Here is a 27124-nt window from a genome sequence, read left to right as displayed (position 1 = left end):
TTCCCACGTTGTAAACTTCAGTATAACAGACAGCGAAGGGGTTAAAATAACTGTTCAACTCCTGGACAGGTAAAATTTTCACGTCTGCATACTAGAAATTCTCCAATAAAGCACAGTCTTGACATTACATTCCTTTTGTGGAATTTGGCCTTTCTTTTTCAACAGACTTCGCAACCGATTCTCAGTGTACAGAATCATTGCATGGCTAGTACTATGGATCCTACTGACACTAAGAATCCTTCCAGGTCGGGGTTCGAACATACGACAACTGGCTCATAAGACCAGCGTCCTATGCATTGAACCGCCAACCCGGGTCAAAAAATTTAAGAAATCCTCCAATGCATCTGTTAGATTTTATAAGTATGGCGAGAAAAAGTAAACAAGAAGCCCGACGCAATTTTAAAAGTCTGTAAATTGGACAATTGTATATAAAAGTTTCAAAAACCTGTAAAAAAAAGTCTGCAAAATTGCAGAGTCTGCTTACAAAAGAAAATTCACAAATTTATATGCAAATCTGCAAACTGGCAACTGTGATTCTGACGCTCATTATTTCGCTATTCTGTGGCAATTCCGTCGCATTCTCACGGGTAAAAGTGGTAAATTTATCCACCCAAGGGTGATACAGATTGATGAAGATTTTCACATTGCTCTCCAAATGATAACACAACTATTTTCGGTGATGAAAAAGTAACAAAAATAAAGTCAATTAAAACCAAATTTAGTTAGTAGTTGTGAGCTAATTCGATTAAAACATGATTACAGCTGGTATGTGCGAATAATTAACTATTAACTTAGAGTAATGCACTTTTTGTCTGCACATCAGTTTTTAATTGCATCGGTAGAAGTTGCTTTTTGCTTGCATCAACTTGTCACTATGGAGCCCGCCGTAATAATCATGGCTTGCTGAGTGCCGTGTGTTGAAAATGCTCTGTTTGTAGTCTAATTAAAAATTCTAATAGCAAATTATGAAGCAAAGCACAACTTTTGAATCAGAAGTTTGCTGTAGATTTTGTTCCAACGAATCCAGTCTAATTTATTAATGTTTACCGTGGGTAGTCAAAGCAAAAATCCACTTAAAGACTGTTCAACATACTCAAATAAATAAACCACGAATCTCTGGCCGCCAGTCAAGTCAGTCGATTTTCTCGAGCGAAAGACGGTTGCCAAACGGATTCTGTAACTTGGCCTGTTATTTTCGCGTGCCATTGGCACTCCCCCTCCAGTTCGTCACGAAATACAACGGAACTCAACGGAGTCAACAACTCGTACCTACTGCTCGGAAACGGAACAGGTCTTCGATCCAGACGGCAGTCTCTATTCCTGTGCCTCATACGCAGTTTTTTCCAGCTTCTCCTTGTCCGTGGAAGAGGGAAAGAGAAGTTGTTTCGAAATCTTATTAGGAAAATAGCCGTGGGACCGAGTGACTCTGATCTACGCTGGGAATTCAGCGCCTGGGAAATTAGATGAAGATTTTTCTATTGCTTTTTCCCCCCATTATATAGTTGAGATGTCGTCGGTATTGGCAGAGCTTTTGAGTAGACTGTTTACAGCTATGATCTTTCAACCATTCCACAATTTTGGCTAACGAACTCTAATCAACAATCTAATAAGAGAATCAAATATTTTGTTTTCGGTGGGATCAGACGAAATCGAAATACAAGCATGGCACGTGGAACTTAATGATATCAAATTGGAGTATATTTAGAACAGTTTTTTTCACACCAGCATCCAGCTTCGTTGGTATGACATAATCAGTAGTGAAATCAAAATCCATGGACCACCGAACAGTACTCTACTGTGGCTTCCATTTAGAAGACCCGGTACAAGTAAGTTCTCCGAGGCACCCGCTTCCAAACCGGACATGACATTGGTACTGGACAGGCCGTCTCCTGTAGCAAAAAATAAGAAATTGTTAATATTCAGGTCAACAGTTTGCAACTGGTTTCCATTCATAATTACCCGAATTGCACAAGTCGGTGTTGCAGGAACGATAGTAGCCTCGGAAGGTGGAGTCGTCTACCATGTCGTCTAAGTACTGAATGTGAAAATAAACGGGTGTTAATTTTGTCCATTATTTTGGGTTTGAGAGGAATCTACAAGTTTAACAACTACTCACCAAAGGATTTTCGTCGCATCCTCGCAAAAATGTGTTGAGTTTACCGGGTGGGTCCTAAGGAAAAGTGATAAAAAAGAGTCGATAAGTTAGTTTTACCAGTAATATTAATTTTAAGCAAGGGTAAATAAACATCATATCTATACCGCTGGACTGTATAAAATTCTTGGACCTTGAGTAAATAAAGAACAAAAAATTTAATTCATTTAACGCTCCGTCTGATAGATATTTTTATACCTTCGGTCTGACTGATGGGTCTGGCCAGACCCCTATTCATTTACGTGTACACCGAAACCTTCATTTACGAACTAAACGGGGGTTCGTAAAAAGAGGTAGTTCGTAAAAAAAGTTCACGTTATTTGGGATTTGGTTCGTAAAAATAGTTTTGTGTAATAGTATGTTCACATTAGCGCTGATATCAAATGATATACCGATATACTTGATATCCGATGATATCATGTGCGATATCATTTGATATCGCATACAATTTGATGTCAATGCATATCATCATTTTGGCATGATATCCGGGATATCATGTACGATATCATTTCGAGTTGTCAAAATCCGCCACTAGCAACACGGATAATGGCATTGAACGCACTCATTTATGAACGTCACCTTCAGAGTGACAATAAACACACATTTTAATTTCGAATTTTTCAGCAAATACTTGCTTTCGGAGACCATTAAATGCAAGACTTCAATTATTGATTTAATTTTAATAGCGAAAGATAATATTATTGACCTTTTATCTAATGAGTGCATTCAAGATGACAACTTGATTGTCAAACGATATCATCTAGTTCATATGTGAACACTTCGACGTGATATGCATATCATCTCTGTATATAGTCGGTGTTGAACAGTCGTTCGCACCGCACGCGTATAGCTCTTGGCTCCTGGAATTTTTTTTTCTGGCTACCTAGAGTTTCATTGATTCAAGGCTTCAGTCTTTTTCAAGGCTACCTGAATCACTAACTAAGTGACTAAGTGATACAAAGAGTGATATTAGAGTGACTAAGTGATACAAAGAGTGATATTAGAGTGACTAAGAAATTAATCAGCCTTTTTTAAGGCTAGCTAGGAGTCTAATCGAAGACTAATTTAGCCTAGTTAATTTAATTTAAAATTTCATTAATTTCAAAAATGCCTGCGTCCAACCGGAAAGGCAACAAGCCTAAGGCTAAAAATAATTCAATACGGAATAAATCACAATCCGTTATTCAACATTTTTCTAATAACATTCACGATCTTATAGAATCTGAATGTAAAAATAAAAGACAACGGACGGATTTCCCTACCGTTGATCCTATGCCGTCTAACAATATTTACGAGATTCTTCCTGAATCCGATTGTAGCGACATAGAAGAAAATTCTTCAAAAATTCCCAAAATGGACGCTTGTCGTTCTGGGAAGAAACATCAATCTATGCCACCAGTGACGGTGATGATTTCCGACTTCAAAGCATTCCGTACTGAGCTTTCTACTTTTCTCCCGGAAGTAAAAGTCTCATTTCAAATCGGACGAAGAGGAGAATGTCGAGTCTTGGTGGATGGATTGGAAGATTACGAAAGTCTTATTCGATATTTGTCCGAAAAACTTCATAAATTTTATTCATATGATATAAAATCAGACAGACCCTTCAAGGCTGTCTTGAAAGGATTATCAAATGATCAAAGTATTGATGAAATTAAAAATGAACTAAAAGAATTGCTTGGTTTTGCCCCTTCCCAAGTAAAACTTATGAAAAAAAGAGCGAATGGTACTTCTAAACCACGCTCTGGAATTTCCCATGAACTTTACCTAATACACTTCAATCGAAGTGATGTAAACAATTTGAAAACTTTAGAAAAAGTACGTTTCATTTCCCACATTAAAATTCATTGGGAACATTATAAACGGCATAATCGTATTGCAAACTTAACGCAATGTCGTCGTTGCCAAGGCTTCGGTCATGGAACCAAAAATTGTCATATGGATATACGGTGTTTGAATTGTGGTAAATCGCATTCGAAAGACGCTTGTCCAATGAATGAAACCACTGATAAATTTTCATGTTCAAATTGCAATGGAAATCATAAATCCAATTATTTGAAATGTCCTGTCAGGGAAAAAATTTTAAACGCTCGTTCGCTTAGACAACAAGTCAAATCAACGACCTTAAATTTACAGAACATACCTGAAAATTCTTCTAAGGCACCTGCCAATTCGTCTTCTAACGAAAACAATTTATTGACAGGTAGATCGACCTCGTCATCATCTTCTTCTAATTTCACTTATGCTGGTATATTAGGTAGAAATCTATCTCCTATTTCTTCTAATGTAAATAATCAAAACACAGGACCGCCTTGCAGTTCTTCTTCTAACGAAAACAATTTATTAATAGGTAGACCGGCCAAATCATCTTCTTCTAATGGCAGTCTACCTACAAATATTCCTTCAATGCCATTCGCTTCTTTAAATGAAATCGATTTAGGCGATATAACTGAAAATAAAATGATCTACCTACAAGATCAACTTTTTCAAATGATCATCCAAATGAATTCGACTTCATCACTTTTTGAAGCATTTCAAATCGGATGGAAATTTGCAAATAATATTATAATGAATTTAAAATTTAACAGTGATGTTAAATAATTATTTGAATATTTTAAATTGGAATGCTCGATCTTTGAAATCGAGTGAAGATGAATTTTATAATTTTCTCAAAGTTCACAAAATTCATATTGCCATTGTGACAGAAACTTTTCTTAAACCAAATGTAAAATTGAAAAGTAATCCACATTATGTGGTTCATCGATTTGACAGGTTTACTGGAATTGGTGGTGGAGTTGCCATTTTTGTCCAACGGCAAATTAAACATCGAATTTTACCTTCTTTCAATACTAAAGTTATTGAAAGCTTGGGAATCGAAGTTGAAACCATTCATGGAATTTATTTCATCGCTGGAGCATATTTGCCATTCCAATGCACCGGCGAACAATTAAATTTCTTTAAAGGCGATTTGCAAAAACTTACAAGATATCGATCGAAATTTTTCGTAATAGGGGACTTAAATGCTAAGCATGTCCAGTGGAATTGTAGGCAAAATAACAGTAATGGTAAAATACTTCATAATCAACTCTCAGCTGGTTACTTTACAGTTATTCATCCCAGTAATCCTACTTGTTTCTCTTCCGTGAAAAACCCGTCTACAATTGATCTGGTTCTAACAGATCAAAGTCACATTTGTAGTGAACCGATTACTCATGCTGATTTTGACTCAGATCATCTTCCAGTAACATTCAGACTTTCCAACGAAGCTATAATTAATCCAATTAGTTCTATTTTCAACTATCATAGAGCTAATTGGTTGAATTACAGATCTCACATTGAAAATCATGTGGATCATGAAACTATTTTAGAAAATTCTGCGGACATCGACACAGCAATTGATAATTTGAATCATTATATTATCGAAGCTAGAAATCTTTCAGTTCCCAAAGCTCAAACTAAATTAAATTCTCCTATCATCGATGACAATCTTCAACTGCTCATTCGGTTGAAGAATGTTCGTCGACGACAATATCAACGTTCTCGTGATCCTGCTATGAAAAACATAGTTAAGGATTTACAAAAAGAAATTAAACATAGATTTACTCTTTTGCGAAATGAAAATTTCGCTAAAGAAGTTGAACAAATTAAACCATATTCTAAACCTTTCTGGAAACTTTCTAAGGTTCTTAAGAAACCTCAGAAACCTATTCCTGCTCTCAATGAAGGAAATCAAATACTTCTTACAAATGGCGAAAAAGCTCAAAAACTTGCTCAGCAGTTCGAGAGTGTCCACAATTTTAATTTGAACGTTGTGAGTCCTATTGAAAATGAAGTCTCACTGAAATATGATCATATTTCAACTCAAGTGTTATCACACGATGACATTATTGAGACGAATTTTGATGAAATTAAATCAATTATTAGAAAACTTAAAAACATGAAGGCTCCTGGTAATGATGGAATTTTTAATATTCTTATTAAAAATCTTCCCGATGTTGCCTTGAGACTCCTGGTTAAAATTTTCAACAAGTGTTTTTCATTAGCTTACTTCCCAAAAAGATGGAAAAACGCTAAAGTAATTCCTATCCTAAAACCTGATAAAAACCCAGCAGAAACATCAAGTTATCGCCCAATTAGCTTACTTTCTTCTATCAGTAAACTTTTTGAAAAAATTATCTTGTTAAGAATGATGACTCATATAAATGAGAATTCAATTTTTTTACCAGAGCAGTTTGGATTTCGTCATGAACATTCAACTACTCATCAACTTGTCAGAGTAACGAACATGATAAAAGCAAATAAATCTTCTGGGTTATCCACTGGAGTTGCTCTTCTAGACATAGAAAAAGCATTCGACAGTGTTTGGCACAAAGGTTTAATAGCAAAAATGTCTGATTTCCAGTTTCCTATTTATTTGATCAAAATGATTCAAAATTATTTAACTGATCGTACTCTTCAGGTTAGCTATCAGAATTGTAAATCTGAATTGCTACCCGTACGAGCCGGTGTTCCGCAGGGTTCGAGTGTAGCTCCAATCTTGTATAATATTTTCACTTCTGATCTTCCAAATCTACCCGTTGGTTGTCAGAAATCGCTATTCTGTGACGACACAAGTCTGTTAGCCACAGGTAGAAATCTAAGAGTGATCTGCAGTCGCCTACAAAGAAGTTTAAATATTTTCAGTGATTATCTGTCAAAATGGAAAATTAAACCAAATGCAGCAAAAACGCAATTAATTATCTTTCCTCACAAGCCAAGAGCTTCTTTTCTTAAACCAAACAATAATCACATTCTCAAATTGAATGGCTTGGAATTGACATGGTCTGATCAAGCTAAATACTTAGGTTTAACGTATGACAAAAAACTCACTTTCAAGGATCACATTGAAGGAATCCAGGCAAAGTGTAATAAATATATTAAATGTTTATATCCTCTTATAAACAGAAATTCTAAGCTCTGTCTAAAAAACAAATTGTTAATTTATAAACAAATTTTCAGACCAGCCATGCTTTATGCGGTACCAATTTGGTCAAGCTGTTGTTCCACCAGGAAGAAAACGCTTCAAAGGATTCAGAATAAAATTCTGAAAATGATTCTGAAGCGTCCTCCCTGGTTTAGTACAAATGAGTTACACAGACTCACAAATATAGAACCATTAGATGTAATGTCACATAATATTATAAGCAAATTCCGACAAAAATCGATGCAATCTTCAATTGAATCGATTCGCTCTCTGTATTAGTTAGTAAGTTAGTATATAAGTTCCTTTTCCCCATTACACAATACAAGTAGGTTTAGAATTTTCCCTACACAAAAATCTCAGAATTGCGGAAGCAAATGATGTCTTCATGGTAATAACCAAATCATATATATATATATATATATAACAGGGCTGAAAAGTCACCACTTGAGGCTGAACACCCAATTTAAATCTTAATAATTTAATTTTAACTCATATTCCAATAAATAGTTATTTAAAAAAAAAAAAAAAAAAAAAAAAATAAAAAAATAAAAAAAAAAAAAAAAAATCATCTCTGTATATCAAGTAATATGAGCGCTAATGTGAACATGGTATAATGAATGTGGAAACCGCCCATCAAATGGCTATTTTCGAAACGGATGTGAAGAGCAAGTGCAAGAAAATTAAGTTTGCGCTCGTTTCAAAATTCAAGATGGCGGCTTCCGGTTTATTGCTATTGCTTACAATTCCTAACAATATGGGTATTTTTGGAACGAGATTGATGAGTAGCTGTCGGAAAACGATGTAGGAGGTGGCTCTGAAATTCAAGATGGCGACTTTTGATATTCCTTGAAAACCCTTACAGTATGAGTATTTTCGAAAAGGATTTGATGTGGTGCCATAATAACGATGTTTATGATCGTTCTGAATCCAAGATGATCACGTCTGCTCTCTTGATATTCTTTGAAAATACTCACAATATGGATATTTGCAGAACAGATTTGGTGTGTAGGTACTAAAAAGAAAGATATTTGTGATCGTTTTGAAATCTAATTCTTTCCGAAAATACCCATATTGTAAGGGTTTTAAAGAAATATCAAAAAACCGTAAGTCGCCATCTTGAACTTCCGAACCACCTCAAACATCATTTTTCGGAATCTACTCCTTAACCCCGTTCCAAAAATACCCACATTGTAGTAGTTTCCATGGAATAGAAATTGGCCGGAAATCGTTTTCGATGTATGCCAAAACCTCTTTTTTCGAAGTAGGTTCGTAAAAAAAGATTACGTTACTTGGAATTTGGTTCGTAAAAAGAGTTACGTAAAAAGAGGTAACGTATAAAAAGTGTTCGTAAACGGTGGTTTGGGTGTATTTTTACGCATTTCGGTGTAAATTAGAAGTGTATTCAGATTCATTTCTTTACAAACCAGGAATGTTTCGTTTCTTACATTTCTTAGTTGTCATGGCATATGTTTTTTTTTAAATCTTGTAAAAGTAAAGATATTGCACGGAAAAATAGGAATAACAAAACCAATAATGTTTCTTAGTGTTTTGTTAAATATTATTTTATAGAAACGTACCTTATGATCAAAAAAGAACCGGAATTTTCATTTTAAAATTCCCGCGCTTGTCCAATCGGTAAACTTTTATTCTCTCAACGTTGGCAAAACTTTTATACACATTCTGTCAAATTTTGACGCATATCGTACGATTACTTTTTGTTTTGCGTCTATACAAAGAAGTTGAAAAATTTTCGTGTGGCGATTTTTATAATGGATGAAAATTTAGAACAACGGCTCGCCTTCGAAGCGCCATTCGGTCGATTGTTGTGCGGTTTCGACTTCATATTCATAGATCCACACCTCATCACCAGTTATGATGCATTCGATGAATGTGGGGTCACTATCTGCGTTGGAAATCATCTCTTTGGTCACATCAACATGATGCTGGTTTTGAATGTAATTCAGCTTTTTTAGCACCAGCCGAGAAGCGACGCGTTTCAAACCCAAAACATCAGTTGAAATGTGTTCGGCTGATCCATAAGAGATGCCCAACAACACAGCAATCTCTTTAATCGGTACAGAACGATTTTGCAACACGATTTGCTTCGCCGATTCAATGTTTTCTTCAGTAACAGATGTTGTTGGGCGGCCAAGGATCTCATCATGATTCAAGCTTGTACGACCACCTTTGAAGCGTTTATACCACTCGTATGCCTGTGTTTTTCCTAGACACGATTCACCAAAGGCCTTTTCTAACATTTTCAACGTTTTGGAACACTTAAATCCATTTGAAACACAAAATTTGATGCACGCACGTTGTTCTAAATTTTCATCCATTATAAAAATCGCTACACGAAATTTTTTCAACTTCTTTGTATAGACGCCAAACAAAAACTAATCGTACGATATGCGTCAAAATTTGACAGAATGTGTATAAAAGTGTTGCCAACGTTGAGAGAATAAAAGTTTACCGATTGGACAAGCGCGGGAATTTTAAAATGAAAATTCCGGTACTTTTTTTATCATAAGGTATATTGAATTTACAAAAAGAGTTTTTTCATGAAATCTGATCAGAAAATTTTTGTGAGTTTGTTGTTGTAGTATTTATGCAAGCAAAACATATGTATTGAACCTTTGAATGTACGATTAGTCACAACATTGTTGATTGGTTTACGAACGACCAAACGTTTGATCATATGAACATTATTCATTCGGTTTTCAACGTTCGGCAGAACTAGAGTTCTAGACAAAGAATGGAGAAAAATGCGTCTTGCATTATCTTTGTTGCATCATTGAGTTCTTTGCAAATACAATAGGCCGCCAGTGCCATCACATCCAACATGTTGTTAAAAAATTAGAGGGTTGTATTCAAGACACGACCGAGCATAATAACATTAAAAATGTAACGTTTCTAGGGTCTTCATAATTAATACAAAAATAAAGATGATAATGATGATGATACACTAAACTAAAAACTTATTCAATTGAATAACTACAAACTTGCTCTAGTTTAAGCGCTTAGATTGTTAGCGAATGATAAAATTGACAATTAGATTCTTTCTTGATAATTGATTCTATTCAATTTTGATCCCTTTCTACAAATTTTTACATTGTCAAGTTTTTGAATAACGTCCTTTAACTAGAAGTCAATTATGATGAATTCAAAGTTACTTGAAAGCTCAATTTTAGATACAAACAACCTAAAGATTTAAACCTGAACAAATGAAACTATTTTATTTAATGATATTAATTTTCGAGAAACGTACAAACTTATTAATTTTATAAACAGTTAATCGATCCAAGAGAAGATTTTATTTATTTTAACGAAAATGTTGTACCAGTAAACCCAGTAATAGTGTAGTATTATTATTCCTTCTTCAAAATCGTCGATAATCTTCGGAAAGCGTCGGTGAATAATATGGCAACAATACGAGGAAGAAAACATAAAATATTTAGTTACTTACATTGATTTTCGCTTTGGCATATTAGGAATATACGGAATGGATACGCAACAAAATTCCGAAATTTTGTTCATATTGTAACTTGATGTTATTAACACATGAATGAACATTGTCATAGTTACAACGCGTGTAGCCATCAGACGCTTATTGTTTTGAAGCAAATAATAAATAAACTGAAACTGGCGGTTAACCAAATTCTACGAGGGTTCCTATTCAAACGATACATGTAAAATCGCAGGTAAGCTTACCTTGAGTTTATCTTTGAAACTATACGATATTGCATCTAATTGTACTGTATATGTGAGCCTGTGGAACTCATTTATACTACTAAACCGAGGAGGCCGCTTTTAGATAAGTTTCAGAATTTAATTTTGAATCATTTGAAGCGTTTAATTCCTGGAGGGACAACAACTAGTTCAGTCACATTGTCACGTTTTGTTCGTATGGGAATGGAGATTTAAGTATGCAAACCGATCCGTTGACAAATCAAAACATTTTTAAGCTTACAATATTGAAGTTTTGGAATCATTTAAATTAGGGAAATCCATTAACAAATCATCGAGCAACAAGCGCTGCAAATTAGATCCGAAAAATCTATCGCCGATAATTTTAAATTGGCCTGATAGTTACCAGAGAACCAAAATAAAATACTTAATTTAAACCAATTTTTCAATGGTATGCAATTGAAATATTCAAATGAAGTTAAATGTTTCCGAATCGATTGGTTTTTGAATTAAATAAATCCATCAACAAATGACTGAGTTACTATAAGATACTCAAGCGAACACGGTGTTGCAGACAACAGGAAATTTCACCAACACATAATGCAAAAGCGACAATCCAACAAGTGAACGCATATACAATCCAGTCATCAGCACCCTGGACAAGCTACTTGTTTCATTCACAGTCAAACATCAACTAGGCAAAGAAATATTGTGCAGCCTATATTTATAGATTTCTCTTCATACTACGCAGAACGATACGCTGTTTTTTATGCATGACGCAAAGCCTCCTATGCCGAACAAGAAGTTGACGTCATTTTCTACAACAGGGATTGGTGGATGAAAACATAGGTCGATTCCAACCATTTTTTCAATAGTATGCTATTGAAATACTGAAACGACGTCGTCATACATGTTTAAGTTAAACGTTTCCGGATCGATTGGTTGTTAAATTATAACAATCCATCAACAAATGACCGAGTTATTAACGTTCAAAATTATGACACAAAAAGGTTACGCGACTATTTTTGAAACTTTTAATTGACACCCGGCCCCATATAGTGAAGAGTAAGGCATTTTTAATGCCAAAATTACAGTGTTGTGTACGAGACTCGACCGATCATGATGACATTAAAACTGCAATTTTAAAACTCTTCTTGTTCTGAGGATGGCCGATATCATCGCTTGTTGACCGAACAGCATTATAATCCTGTAGAAATTTCGGACTGCCGATTGAATATTTGGTGACACAGCTTTGCATGCAGCAACTTCCGTACGCGTTCCAGATATTTGTTTGATTCAAGGCACTTTTTGCCTTGGTAAAGGTACGTACCTGTCCAAGCTGCATACACCGTTAGCCAGTGCTACTGGTCTTGTTTTTTTCACAGAACGAACTCGTTTGCATCATCATCAAATAATTGAGCGTGGGTGTGTTCTAACATGGCCGAAGATCCAGAATCGCGCCGGCTCATGCTGCGTCGTACCGCTTTATTAGCCGCGCTAGATCGAGCAGGACAGTTTTTGGCTGCATATCAGGAAGACCGGGATAGGCTCGAGGTGGCGTTACGTATTGAAAATCTTGACACCATTTGGCGGGAGCTGGATGACATTCAGTCTGACTTGGAGTGCACCGAAGAGACGGACGAGGGTATGTCGTTGAATCAAGAAATTCGTTCCAAATATGAAAGTGACTATTTTAAAATAAAGGCCGGCATGCTCTCAAAGTTGCCTCCTACTATTCCTTCTACCAGTATTTCTCATCCCTCTCCCCCTACGGTTTCCTCCAGTCTCAAGGGTCTAAAACTTCCAACAATTTCTTTACCGGAGTTTGATGGTGACTTTAAAGAATGGTTAACATTCCATGACACGTTTCTAGCGCTAATCCATTCTAATCAGGACGTACCAGCAATCCAAAAATTCCACTATCTTAAATCCGCTGTTACCGGTGAGGCCGCACAGATGATTGAATCATTTGCAATTAGTGCTGCAAATTATCCTTTGGCTTGGCAAGCGTTAATATCCAGATATGCGAATGAGTACCTCCTGAAAAAGAGACATATGCAGGCATTGCTGGAAATCCAGCGTGTGAAGAAGGAGACAACAGCCGCTCTTCACGGGATCGTCGACGATTTCGAGCGACATACTAAAATTTTACGACAGCTCGGAGAACCAGTGGACACATGGAGCACGATGTTGGAGCATTTGCTGTGTGTCCGTCTTCCTGATGATTCTCTCAAGGCGTGGGAGGATCATGCGTCTACAATCGAAAATCCATCATATCAGGCCCTGATTGAATTCCTGCATCGTCGAATCCGTGTTTTGGAATCCATTTCCGTCAACCACGCTCAACCGTTACAGCAGTACGCTACATCCTCTCATGTGTCGGCTCATAAATTATCCAATGTAAAATCATCATCCAATTCTGCACTCAATGTTCCACCTAACAAATGTTATGCTTGTGAGCAGCGTCATCCGTTAGTAAAATGTCCTAAATTTGAAAAAATGAATTCGGCGGAGAGACTGCGCTTAGTCACTGAAAAAAGATTGTGTTTGAATTGTTTTAGAAACGATCATTTTTCAAGGAACTGTCAGTCGAAATACACCTGTCGATTTTGCAGAAAACGTCATCATTCGCTACTGCACTCAGGTTTTGGAGAAAATCCTGATCCGTTTACTCGCAACTCATCCAGCTTAGGTAAGCTACCTTGTCTGACGACTAATGTTAATTTGGCAACGTCGTCGAAATCTTCGTCATCACCAATCCTTTCTGCGGCCACATCCCTCCAAGCGGCTGATATCAATTGTAGTTTACCCGTACAAAAGATCGAGAAGAATGTTTTTATGCTGACGGCGGTCGTTTCAGTCGTTGATCGCTATGGTCAAAATCATTTGGCGCGTGCTCTTCTGGATTGTGCATCCCAACCAAATTTAGTTTCCGAGCGAATGGCTCAGCTGCTGCGGTTAAAACGTACAAAGGCAAATGTTTTGATCCAAGGAATCGGAGGACAGCCACAAAACGCAAAAGAATTGGTGAACATCAAGGTCCATTCACGAAAGGAAGAGTTTTCGCTAGATGTAGAATTTTTGATTCTTCCGAAGGTTACTCCTGAGATTCCTGCACGAAATGTCTCCATTGATCACTGGAAGCTTCCTCCGAATATTTTCCTCGCTGATCCACAATTCCATAGGCGTGCACCGATCGACATGATTCTCGGAATTGAGCATTTCTTCTCGTTCTTCAAAACGGCAAAAAGAATCAACCTACACGAATCTCGTTCTATGCTGATTGATAGCGTCTTTGGATGGCTAGTATCCGGTTCGAACAGTATCGTTACTCCAGCAGAACAAAATCATTTGTGCCATATTGTGACAGTTTCTTTACTCACCCTGGAACAAAGCATCGAACGATTTTGGCAGGTGGAAGAGTTGCAAACCCAATCAAATTATTCTGAAAACGAGAAGTTATGTGAAGAGATGTACGTGAATACCACAACAAGAACAACCGAAGGTCGATACATGGTCCGCCTACCGCGCCGGACGAACTTCAATGAGATGGTAGGAAGTTCCAAACCAGTAGCTATTAATCGATACCAACTCTTGGAGAAAAGACTATCTCGTAATCCGGAACTGAAGGAGGATTATCACAGATTCATGTCGGAATATCTCTCCCTCGGACACATGCAGTGTATTCGAGAGGATGACAGATTAAATTCTAATTCTTATCTTCCGCATCATCCAGTTGTGAAGGAAGCCAGTACGACTACAAAAACTCGTGTCGTTTTTGATGCATCGGTAAAAACCTCAACAGGCTTCTCACTCAATGAAGCACTGTTAGTAGGTCCTGTAGTGCAAGATGACCTCCTATCAATAATCCTTCGGTTTCGCACATTTCCTGTAGCGCTAGTGGGAGACATAGCAAAAATGTACCGTCAAATACTCCTCCATTCAGACGACACCTGTTACCAAAGGATTTTATGGCGCTTCCGTCCAACAGATTCCATCGAAAGCTACGAGTTAAAAACTGTAACGTACGGTTTGAGCCCCTCATCATTTCTGGCGACCCGCACATTGCAACAGCTCGCCACTGATGAAGGTGACAAGTTCCCAATAGGAAAGGTACCTCTTCAAAGATGTTTTTATGTCGATGACTTTATTGGTGGAGCCCAATCGGTCGCTGAAGCAATTCAACTTCGAACAGAACTTAGTGAACTGTTAGCTGAAGGCGGTTTTGCCCTACGTAAGTGGACGTCAAACAAACTCCAAGTTCTGTCTGGACTATCACAAGATGAAATTGGCACACAGACGTCGATCAAGTTTGATACAAATGAAATGGTAAAGGCGCTTGGTATCTCGTGGGAACCCGAATCCGATAGCCTCCGATTCGACTCTAGAATCCATCAGCACAAAGAGGTGCCAACAAAACGTTCGATACTGTCAGCAATTTCTCAGTTGTTTGATCCTTTAGGTTTAATTTATCCGATAATCGTCAAAGGAAAGATATTGATGCAGCACTTATGGCTTCTTCCGTGTTCGTGGGATGACGAAGTACCGGACCATATCGCAAATTCTTGGAAAAATTTAGCGGCTGAACTTCCTAAGCTGGCTAATTTTCATGTCAGTCGCTACGCACTTCTACAATCATCTAGTGTTCAGCTCCATACATTCTGCGACGCATCAGAATCAGCATACGGAGCATGTGCGTATGCAAGATGTGTAAACTCTGTCGGACAGGTGAGAGTACAACTTCTAGCATCTAAATCACGGGTCGCGCCATTGAAGAAAATCACGCTACCGCGCCTAGAGCTATGCGCCACCGAAGTAGGAGCAAAATTGTATGCTAAAATCAACAAAGCGCTGCAAGTTCCTGTCACTGGCTCTTACTTTTGGTCAGACTCTACAGTTGCTCTACAGTGGTTGCGGGCTCCTCCAAGTACTTGGAAAACTTTTGTGGCTAACCGGGTTTCGGAAATACAAAGTTTAACACATGGCGCATTCTGGAACCACGTCAAAGGCACGGATAACCCCGCAGATCTTGTATCCAGAGGTATGGACGTTGATGAGTTTTTGAGCAACAGAGCATGGACAAATGGTCCTGATTGGCTGTCTTATCCTGAAACTGAATGGCCAGTTTCAAAGCTACCCGAATATCCGAAGGACGGAAAGGAACGTCGGAAAATGATTGTTGCTGTAACTAAGATGAAGGTTATGTCCATCTCCGTAAATCCAATTTTCGCACGATTTTCATCATACGAGCGTATGCTTCGTTCTACAGCTTACGTCTTACGTTTTATTGCCAATTCACGTAACAAAGGCCGCACGCAATCATCCTCTTTCGTAGGACCTATTTCCAGCATAAGACTCACAGTAAATGACCTGAATGCTGCAGATCGTATGTTAGTTCAGCTCGCGCAGGAAGACGCATTTCACGATGAAATAAGTGAGTTAAAACTTAACAAAAGAGTCACGAAACGCTCGCCAATACGTTTGTTGACTCCATTCATAGACCCTGAGGGAACCATCCGAGTGGGGGGAAGACTGAGGCTTTCAAACCAACCGTTCCTTACCAAGCATCCAGCATTACTTCCAAGCAATCATCCTTTATCCCGACTCATTGCCAAATCCTACCATCTGAAACTCATTCACGGTGGCGGCCGCCTAACGCTTGCCGCCATGCGAGAGAAATACTGGCCATTACAAGGGCGACGACTAGTTCGAAACATCTTACGTAACTGCTACCGATGCGCCCGAGCCAATCCCGCAACGATTGTCCAACAAATTGGACAGCTTCCTCTACATCGAATCACACCCAGCCGACCGTTCACCGTATCAGGAGTGGATTATGCGGGTCCTGTATATCTGAAGCCAGTGCATAAAAGAGCTGCTTCAACCAAGGCATACATATGCATTTTTGTATGCTTCTGCACAAAGGCGGTGCACATCGAGTTGGCAAGCGACCTGTCGACTCAGGCTTTCCTGTCTGCTCTTCGCCGGTTCATCGCTCGCCGAGGAAGACCAACCGACATATACTCGGACAATGGAAAGAATTTTGAAGGTGCTGCTAATGAACTGGGAGAGGTTTACCGTATGTTGCAGAATGATGTGGTAATCAATCAGATCACATCAGACAGTACTTGTGAACGAATCACGTGGCATTTCAGTCCACCGAAAGCTCCTCATTTCGGAGGACTGTGGGAAGCGGCTGTGAAAGTGGCAAAACAACAACTATACAGACAACTCGGAAACTCTAAATTATCTTTTGAGGACATGGCTACCATCCTAACACAAATCGAGGCGAGCATGAACTCACGTCCCATAGTTCCGTTGAGCGAAGACCCGAACGATGTCGCTGCAATTACACCAGCTCACTTTCTGATCGGAGGTACCATGCACTCACTGCCCGAACCAAATCTGTTCCGGATATCATTGAATCGTCTTGATCACTACCAACGCCTTCAACGCACCTATCAACAATTCTGGCATCACTGGAGGACGGAGTATTTGCAGGAGTTGCAAAAGGACACCAAAACATGCAACTCCAATACTGATATTCAGCCTGGTAGGTTGGTCGTTCTGATAGACGAGTTGCAGATACCGGTGAAGTGGCCGCTAGCTAGAATTGTTGCTATTCATCCAGGGAAGGATAAGCTAGTGCGAGTCGTTTCGCTGCGTACCAGCCGAGGAGTTATCACGAGACCTGTCACAAAAATTTGCTTACTTCCGACGGAGGAAAGTCAGAATGCAATCTCTACTAAGGACTCTTCAGTAACGAATAGTTCGACGGCAAGACTAGACGATCACGAATGAAGAAATAGCAAAATCTATGTTTACTGTTTACTATATTTCTAGAATAATTTAGCTTACAAATATTAAAGTTAAAATAATGTTCATGTAGTATAATAGTTGAGTTTTTTGAAATTTAGATTTCAAAGGTGGCGGCGATTTTGTAGCTTCTAATAATATTGTAGCTAGAGCGAAAAAACGAACATTCGGCCTAGGCGCCGAACCCGTTTACTACCTGCGCACTATCACCAGCGCGCATCAACACTTATCACAAGTGAGATGATCTGGATGCTGCCTACCGAGTTAGTTCTATTCCGCATGTCTACCTATAAGGTTCAGTTAGAATAAATGTGCTGGTTTGTTCACGTTTAGTTTTGTGCTTTATTGAAATGACTTAGTGAGAACTGTTCAGAACGCCTTGCATGTATCCGTTTGCGTTCACCCATCAAATTCAGCTTCTGCGTTCAATCCGGCCACAAACAACAATCATAGCAAATTTTTTTTTCAAATTTCCTCTTCCGTTAGTAAATAGAGACTGCTGTTCACGACAAGCGCCACCGGTGATTTGTTTGCTATGTTTGATGTCTGTTATTAATGTCGTTTTCGCTTGATACCAAACCTAACCCAGTTTCCACCCTAACTGCTGTCAAACCGTTTGTTTGAAGCTAGTTTCGAACCTAGTTTTAACGTTGTTGAACTGAAAATCGAGTCAGTTTCGAACCTGGTTGTTATATCAGGTTTGCTCAAACCGCCGTTGCTAAGCGCGAAAACAACACAGTTTCGTGAAAAGTGTTTGTTTGAAGAAACTACCCTGGGTCAGTTTCAGTGTTCTCAAGCGAAAACGACATAAGTAACGTTGAATAATGGCTCGTGACCGTGTATTGTATAAAAACTGGACATCATCACTCATTAATTTATATGAAAAAGTATCAATGTGAACAATCGAAATAATAGGCGCATAAATAATACGTTTACTGGCACTTGTGTCCTATCCGTTCTACTTTCATTCGTAAACTGAGACGCAGATATGATTAATCCAGCAGCCAATACTAACAGAACACTCGCAAAATATACACACAGACGTATGTGTGATCCGTACCATTTGCTCAGGTCAAGTGGTCAGGGTTTACACACTATGTTCAGCAGTAAATGGGCAAAGTATTCTAAAAATAGAATAGAAAGAACGCAAAAGCAAGAATACAGACAAAGGCACATTTGTATGTTTATGAATGCACACTTGTATATGTACGATGTGAACTAAAATGGGGGTTAGAATGGAGAAATACAACAAAAAAAACTTTAAAAAAATTTAACATATATTATATCATTTGACTGTGTATACAAAACGTATGGGGTCCAGCCAGATACCATTAGTCAGACCGAGGGTGATGTTACAAACCAGCCGTTTCTGGGCCTTCTGGGAGAAGGCTTAATTGGCTAGAAAAAACCAAACAATTTGACATCAGCATAGCCTAACATGTTGCCGAAGTGCGCTCGCGTTCGTCTTTTTAGTCCTGAGTATGCATATTCTAATCATCCAGCACCATTTCGTATAGTTTTGGCATTCTCCTTTGTAAGCGCAGCGACGGACCTGCCCCTGCGGGTTTCATCGGTAGTGGAGTCAGTGAGATACAGTTCAAGATGAATTTTACTGACTTCGAATGTATGTTCCATTCGGCTAGCAAGTGCGACTGTAAAATATGTATATGCACCATTAACCAGCCAAACTGAAGTGTGCTTCTGTAGTTCAGTCGATTAACATACGTACTTTGGGATCGCATGATTCTCGGTTCAAGTAGTCACTGTTGCTATCAGTATTTTATTTATTTATTTCAATAGTTTTCGTGTCATGGATACACATAACTGTGTGCGAACTGCGACGCTGTAGAATCACAAGGTTTCGGGCTATTGATCAAGATCAAAGATCAAATGGCTGTGACTTTTGGTTCCGGAGAATTGATTGTTTAAGTGACGTAACCGACAAAACGCGTTGCATTTTTACGCGCTTAATTTTCTCAGGGATGGCTGAACCGACTTTAACAAACTTATGCCCGTTTGCAAGCTACTATCGGGCCATGGATCAACTTCACATATCAAATGGATGTGACTTTTGGTTCCGGAGATATAATGATATAAGTGACGTAACCGACAAAACACGTTGTTTATTACCGCTTTAATGTATATAAGGGTGCCAATATTTTGGGATCACCTCTAATTTCGTAAAACGCTATTGTTCAAAAGTTTGAGCACCTCGAAAAAAGTCCTCATGCAAAATTTGAGCTAAATCGGACATGAGTAGGGGGTGCTGCCCAGCGTTTAAAGTTTGAAAATTTCCAATCTTGAAAAAGCACCATATCGGGATCCGACTTCCGGATCCGGAAATATAGGGTAAAGGGTGTTAAAAATTTTTACCATCACTGAAAAGAGCGAAAAGCCGTAAAATGTTTTCTAAATCGACCTCAAATCTTCTCCAATTGATAGTTTTTATCAAACAAACCGATTTCGATTATTCTTTTAAGAATCGAAGAAAATTATTTTGAAGAATGCCACAGTATTATATATGATAGTATGATTGATAAGAGAAAGGCATAATTACACCACTAGGTGGATTTAAACAAGTTTTTTTATTATTTTTACGTTTCGTCTTTGACTCATCAGTGCAGAGCAGTTCAAATTGAACTGCTTAGTGCTAAACTCGGCAGTTCAATTTGAACCGCTAAGCAGACGTAAAGTTTCTGCTACTTACAGAACACTTTTTGTTTCGGCACGTCAGAAAAGACATTGCACTTCGTTGCAAAACAAAAAGTGTTCTGTAAGTAGCAGAAACTTTACGTCTGCTTAGCGGTTCAAATTGAACTGCCGAGTTTAGCACTAAGCAGTTCAATTTGAACTGCTCTGCACTGATGAGTCAAAGACGAAACGTAAAAATAATGAAAACGGTTATGTGCCCTAGCACAAAATTTGGCTAACCCCTAAATGAAGTTTTTTTAGATTAGCATCAATCTTCTCATACAAATAGGCAACGCAAATGTCAAGCGCTAGGTTGGGAAAGTAATGCCTACTATGTGATATAAACACTGAAGAATGCTTTTGTGAACTACTCGATTCAATCTGAATTAATTGGTGTCAAAAATGAGCCCAAATTAGTGTCACAAATTATTAAATAAAAAGATATAAAATGGTTTTATGATACTGTTTTGAAGAAAGAGAAAGGCATTATCACACCACTGGGTGGATAAAGAAGGGTAAAAAACGTCTTTTTGACATTTTTTTCGTTTCGCTTTCAGCTCATCAGTGCGTCATCAGTTTATGTTGAACTGCTAACGCCACCTAACGGTTCTTTTTGACAGTTTTGTTACAAAATGTTCATTGTTAGTAGGTGTAAATTAAATTATGAGAAAACCAATATTAGCTCCTTCCTTTCAAACAATTATTTACAGCAGATGAAGTTATGTAATTAGGTTTTGCCTAAACATGACATAACCTCACCAAATGAGCAGAATGAACTTTTTTTAACAGTCGACATGTAGGGCAACGGCTCCCTATTTCATCTGAGCTCCTATTTCCATCTCATCCCTTCACCTCATAACTTTGAACATGAATAATATTTTACAACCTACCGGAAGCAAACTGTGAAATGTTTTAAAATGATTTGAAAAGCTATTGTCACACTTTCCCTATTGAAAGAAATGGTTTTAAATTCTTCAGTGATCGTTTTTTTCATATAAAATAAACTCACTTTTCAATTTAGGAAACATTTTCGTCTCAAGATTTCCAGTTCGTCATGTTTTTGAATATCTACTAATAGATTCGTCTCAAAACATGATCACTATTTCGCACAATTACACTACTATTGAATGCTGGATGACTTCATAATTAGTTATGTTCACTTGCCACTTGTTTAGTTAACGATTAAAAACTTAAAAAATTACCCGACAAGCAATAAATGTCTTCAAATATATGAGATGAAAGTTTTTCACTTCGTTCACTTGATTGCGCTTTGTTTTCATCTCATTTGGTTTCGCAAAGTTGCCAAGTTATCTCATAATGTTAATCGCCCCACATTGAGCAGATGCATACACGCAGAGAAATGGTGCTTGTTTAAAATAACAAATCGGTTAGTAGATTTTTAAATCTGATTCATGTCAATTTCAAGCTAGAATATGATTGTTTTGAAGCATTTTCTTACTTCAACATCAACAAAGATCTCTGTTCAATGTGAATAAATATTTTGGTCTTGCCAAACGAAAAAAAATTGTTTCAGCTGATTTTATTGTTGGAATGATGAATTACAATATATTGCGTATCAACAAAAGCAGAGTTGATTTTATTGGCAATATATATGCTGATTCAATTCTTTATTGTTCAAAAGAACCGTATCAGTCCTATTTCGTATAAACCAGAGCTGTTTTTTTTCAAATGGTGAATAAACAGAAAAGTTTTTTTAAGCGTTTCAAAAGTAAAATTTTATCTACTTATATAGTTTTCATCGGGCTTTTTATCAATCCAAGCGTAAGTATTGATAGTTAATAATATTAGAAACTGCAATAACACGTTTTCTTAACAGCATATATTTGATACAGGTTATCTCTGTCTTCACCGGAAGGGCACCGGGAAAGGCTACCGAATCATTGGATACTATAAAAAGAAATATTCGATTGATTGTGGTATGTAGATAAATATTATAAATGAATGCAATATAAATGTAATTGGAATTCCTTACAAATATACAAATTGATAAAAAATGTACCAAAAACAAGCCTTCAAATTATTTCGAAAGAAATCATTTCACTCTTAAAAACAAAACAAAATGAATAATTTTTACAAACAAAAGCGTAAGTTGAAATACTAATCATTTCAAGTTGATATCTTTTCATTTATTTCAACTGCCAAGTTTATAGATTCAAAACACTATAAATATTACCTTTGTCCAAAATTAGTTCATTTTAAACTGATTTTGTAAGTTGAATTCACTATGAAATTGTTTGTCAAAAAATTTGTTGGTATTATCAAAATATTTATAGAAACAAACTAACCCACTGAGCAAAATCAAATACCTATTTTGTTGTTTCAAGCAACAATATTTGCTATATTAAAACAATTTTTTTTGTCACTATTTCAACAAAATAAATCGTTACGTGAAACCCAGATTTAGTTACATTTACAATATTTTTCTCTGCGTGTATATGTACACTCGCTCCGTGATGCTGGAAACGCATGGCAATCATTTTAGTTCTTTTCACTGTGGAACACGTTTTTAATAGCCGCTTTTTCGTCATTTTTCATTTTTGCCTTTCTCATATAGAAAGGTTAGGCAATCACTGTGAAAACCGTCTTTTGAACCGAGGACCGGAGGGTCGAGTGTCATATACCATTCGACTCAGTTCGTCGAGATCACAAAATGTCTCTGTGTGTGTGTGTGTGTGTGTGTGTGTGTGTGTGTGTGTGTGTGTGTGTGTGTGTGTGTGTGTGTGTGTGTGTGTGTGTGTGTGTGTGTGTGTGTGTGTGTGTGTGTGTGACAAATAGTGTCACTCACTCTCAGAGATGGCTGAACCGATTTTCACAAACTTAAATTTAAATGAAAGGTCTTATAGCCTTATACAATTTTCCTGAGTTTTATTTGGATTCCACTTTCGGTTCCAGAATTACAAGGAAATATGTGAATATTTATGAAAAAATATGCAATCAATTTTCTCGGAAATTTCTTGACCAATTTACACAAACTAAGAAGCAAATAAAAGGTCGTGAAATTCTTTAGAAAGTCCCCGAAAAATTGATCCAGATCCGACTTCCGGTGAGTATTTTTTCACAAGCGATGGCGAAACGAGGTGCACATTTTTATAAAACTTACTGCTAAATTGATCTAATTGACGCATCTTATTAGTAAGTGATTATATAAAACTACTTTGGGACTACTAGTCCCTGGTTTCCGCTTCCGAAAGCACCGATAATAGTGAAGAAAATCTCCAAAAACGGAACTACCGTCGATTTCTCAGCAACGGTTAAGCCGTTTTTCACGATTTATGATCCAAATTGAAGCTCTCATTGTCTTTAAATGGAGCACGTACTGCTTTGCTCCATTCACAGCATGCTTTGTTCAATTTCGTATAGCGTGCAGGGTTGCCACATTAAAATTTATATTTTCAGGTGAAAAATATGTAAATTTCTAACCCTTTTATACAATTTGTATCTACTTGTTAGTGTTATTACAAGATCATGATAAAGATGCTTTTCAATAATAGTGCACTTATTGCCTTTCTCATAAAGAAAGTTTATACAATCACTTGAAAAATTGACCAGTGGAAATTGACCCGAAGGGCTAAGTGTTCTATATAATTCGACACAGTTCATCAAGCTGAGCAATTTATGTGTATGTGTGTGAGTATGTGTCAAATAATGTCACTCATAAAATAAAAAATCTCATAGTTCCGTAGGTTATACTGGTTCCAAGTTTCTGGTTCCAGAAGTACCAGAAGTAGTAGTCAAAAAGTTTAAAGCGAGACTAACTCAATTTTCACAGAGATGATTTGATCGATTTTCACAAACAGGCTCAAATAAAAGTTCATCCGGGTCCGATTTCCGGTTCCAGTACTATAGGGTAAAGTGTGTTTAATCATTTAGTGCGACGATGCAAAATAAAGAAAAATTCTTATCAACTTGACATAACTGTTTACAATTTGAAAAGGTTATGTTAGTTTATACCCAAAGACAGTTTCTTATTTTATTGAAGATTGAAAAAAAATTCCTTCACAAAATCCTTCGGTGATATTTCTGAAAATATTAGTAATATGGCATTGGGCATCATTACACCACTAGGTGTATTAAAACAGGTTTTTAATTTGCAGTCGCAAAACAAAACAAACACACGGCAGCTGTCAAAAATGAATTTGATTTATCAACAGTTCATTTGTGTCGTCATTGTGTAAAACCTAATTAGATTTTTTATCGTGACGACAAAAATGAATAAGTATTCATCCTTGACAGTTCAGCGGTACTGTTTACAAACAAGCTTAAACAAAAATCGAAGAGCACATCTAAAACAATCATCTTTACACTTTGCAATTAGTCACTTTTATTTAATAAATATCAAATACGAAGCGTATTCAATCGTGAACAAATGTTTTAAAACTTTATTTCGGCGGTACGGAGCGTAAATGGTCTGATCCAATTTGTCAATAAACAAACAAAAGAAATTTCTGTTTACAAACAGTACTGCTGAACTGTCAAAATGTGTTCATCCGATTGAGGTTAGCAGTGACGGTAAAAAACCTAATTAGGTTTTGCACGATGGCCACTTGAATTAACTACCAATGAACTGCCGATGAATCAAGTTCACCTTTTGACAGCTATCAGTGGTTTGTTTACATATCTATTAACACGTATTTAAATTAGAATGAAAGAAATGAACACATAAACGAACCGCTGATAGCTGTCAAAATTGATTCATTTTGTTCATTTTAGTGAGGTTATGTTATGTTCGTGCAAAACCTAATTCAATGGAAATAAAAGAATGAACAAAATTTCATGAAATTCCGAATTTCGCATGGCTTTCTTTACCAGCCAACGCAGTTTCTTTATGACGAGGTATACAATTGTCGTTGAAATTCTGAAACTTATTCCGTGTCTTTACGTTATTTTTTCTGATTCCTGCTTGGTTTTAAGAGCATGCTCAGAAACTTCGCATTTCATAAAGTCTCAAACATTATCTATAGGATTCATGGCTGGAGAATCTCCCAGCCAAGAACGGTGGCATAGAGCACCGCAATTTTTAAACCATTTTTTTTCATCATTGGAAGTAACAACAACATTTCAGAGAAGTATTAAGTTTTCACCATGGATCTAATAATATGGCCAGGGACTGTATATTGCTTGTATTCATTCCATGTTTCACCTTCAAGCAAACACCATAATTCATGGAACCGCAAGAACGCCGGATCTCTGCCGGTTCGGTCGTAATGAAATGGCGGTGGCAGTGACGTGAGTAAAGCAGACTCGTAAAACAACATCTCGACGTGACGTCTGTCAAACTCAATCACTTTATTACACTGGTAGTACACGATACTTACCAGCAGTTCCTGGCGCTGAATCGTACAGTACTTGTACTTGCACGTCACGATGCTTTGCCCTTCGACGGCCGCGGGATCCGTAATGCACCTCTTATCGCCTGAAGTGGCTGTCAAACTGCAGGAATAGCATCGTAATCCTATAGTTGTTCGGCGGGGGTAAAGGAGCAAAATAGAAAAAAAGAGACCGGCTGTAGTGTGAAGGACGCAGTAAGTAATCACACAAAGAGTCCATTATCACAACGATGTCGAGCACGGTTGGAGCGATGTTAATAAGTCGTAAAAGTGATTGCCTTTCCTTTCTGGTAGTACCAGCTTTTCCGTGTCAACCGGTCAATAACGCTTAGTTTAATGGTCTATCAATTTCGGTTAGTGCTGGAAGAGTTCGGGAAAAGGTCCTCTCAATAGTAGTTCATCTAAATAATGAGGAGATAATTCACTCTAACATCGTTCCTTCATCAAGGTGCGCTGGATGATTTTTACGGCATTTCCGTCTCAGTGTGTGCACAATCGGACTTTGTTAAGGTAACAATCGGATCTTGATCAATGGTAACTGAACCGGTTCTATTGCTCTTCTCGAGCAAAATTATTAGCATAATAAAACCACGGAGTAAATCGAACGACCTAAGATGCAATCAACCCTTATTTTAATAACCTTACCCAAAATGTAGAAGAAAACATCTCAAACCAACCGTTAACATTGCGAATGTCCGCTCCCAGTGCGACCATCAGCAGGGTAGCGACTACTCCGAATAATGACATTTGTGTGAACGCTTACTGGCCAAACCGTCCGTGACGGCTGTCCGGATGCAACCGTCGCTAGGAGATGCTGCTTTGATAGAATAAAAAATTGGACCCTATTTCAAAGCACTTTCCAATCCAGCTGATTTTATTTTCCCCCAATAAGATCTTTTTTTCTTCTTCTTCTTCTTCTCTCGGAGGAGGACGACTGAAATTACATCACACAACCACTATTAAATCGGTCCAACCATCTTTCAATTTATTGTACTGTGCCGCAGAAAAATCTTCACGTTCCGATTCTTTCCTTTACCCTAATCAAATTCACTTCTTTGTGGTGTTTCTTCGGTTTTCTTCGTCGGGAATTCCGACTGAGTGAGTTTTATGGATTGTTGAAGTGATTTAATGGTCGCTTTCTTCGCCGTTCGGTTCGGTTTCGTTGCGCTCGGAATAATCCACATTGATTCATATGGTTGGTGGCCTTACGCTCCCACGGGGGAAATTTTCACTTTCCGGTCGGTAAACAGCTCGCAAATCGTTTGCCGGAACTTGACGACACCGGAGAGAGAGGGAGTGAGAAAAAAAACTATCTCGTTATCGCAGGCCACTAAACTGTAACTGAAACCACTTCCAGCGTGAAACATTGGCCAGCGACTGCCTTTGCGGTTTAACTGAGTAGCTATCATTTCCCGTTGGGACCCCGCAGCGCCCGAATGCAACGTAGAACAAGCTTTTTCACGCTAGACCAGT

At 37.7% G+C, this 27124-nt stretch overlaps 2 protein-coding genes across 2 annotated transcripts in view; one reads left to right on the top strand and one right to left on the bottom strand.

The window, feature by feature from the left end:
- LOC131435017 (uncharacterized) overlaps positions 1-27124 on the top strand; it is a 425332-nt gene that overhangs the window by 150534 nt on the left and 247674 nt on the right. The gene's annotated exons all lie outside the window — the stretch shown is intronic.
- Positions 1677-27057, bottom strand: LOC131435020 (uncharacterized). Its single transcript, XM_058602478.1, has 5 exons — positions 26329-27057; positions 25640-25776; positions 2117-2170; positions 1960-2035; positions 1677-1889 (listed from the first exon to the last, which is right to left on the bottom strand). Exons 1-5 carry the CDS (start codon positions 26396-26398, stop codon positions 1717-1719), a joined length of 510 nt encoding a protein of 169 aa, XP_058458461.1. The 5' UTR covers positions 26399-27057; the 3' UTR covers positions 1677-1716.

Source organism: Malaya genurostris, chromosome 3 (genome assembly GCF_030247185.1).
Source record: "Malaya genurostris strain Urasoe2022 chromosome 3, Malgen_1.1, whole genome shotgun sequence".
Lineage (NCBI taxonomy): Eukaryota > Metazoa > Arthropoda > Insecta > Diptera > Culicidae > Malaya > Malaya genurostris.
This window is presented reverse-complemented; position numbering and strand designations above follow the sequence as displayed.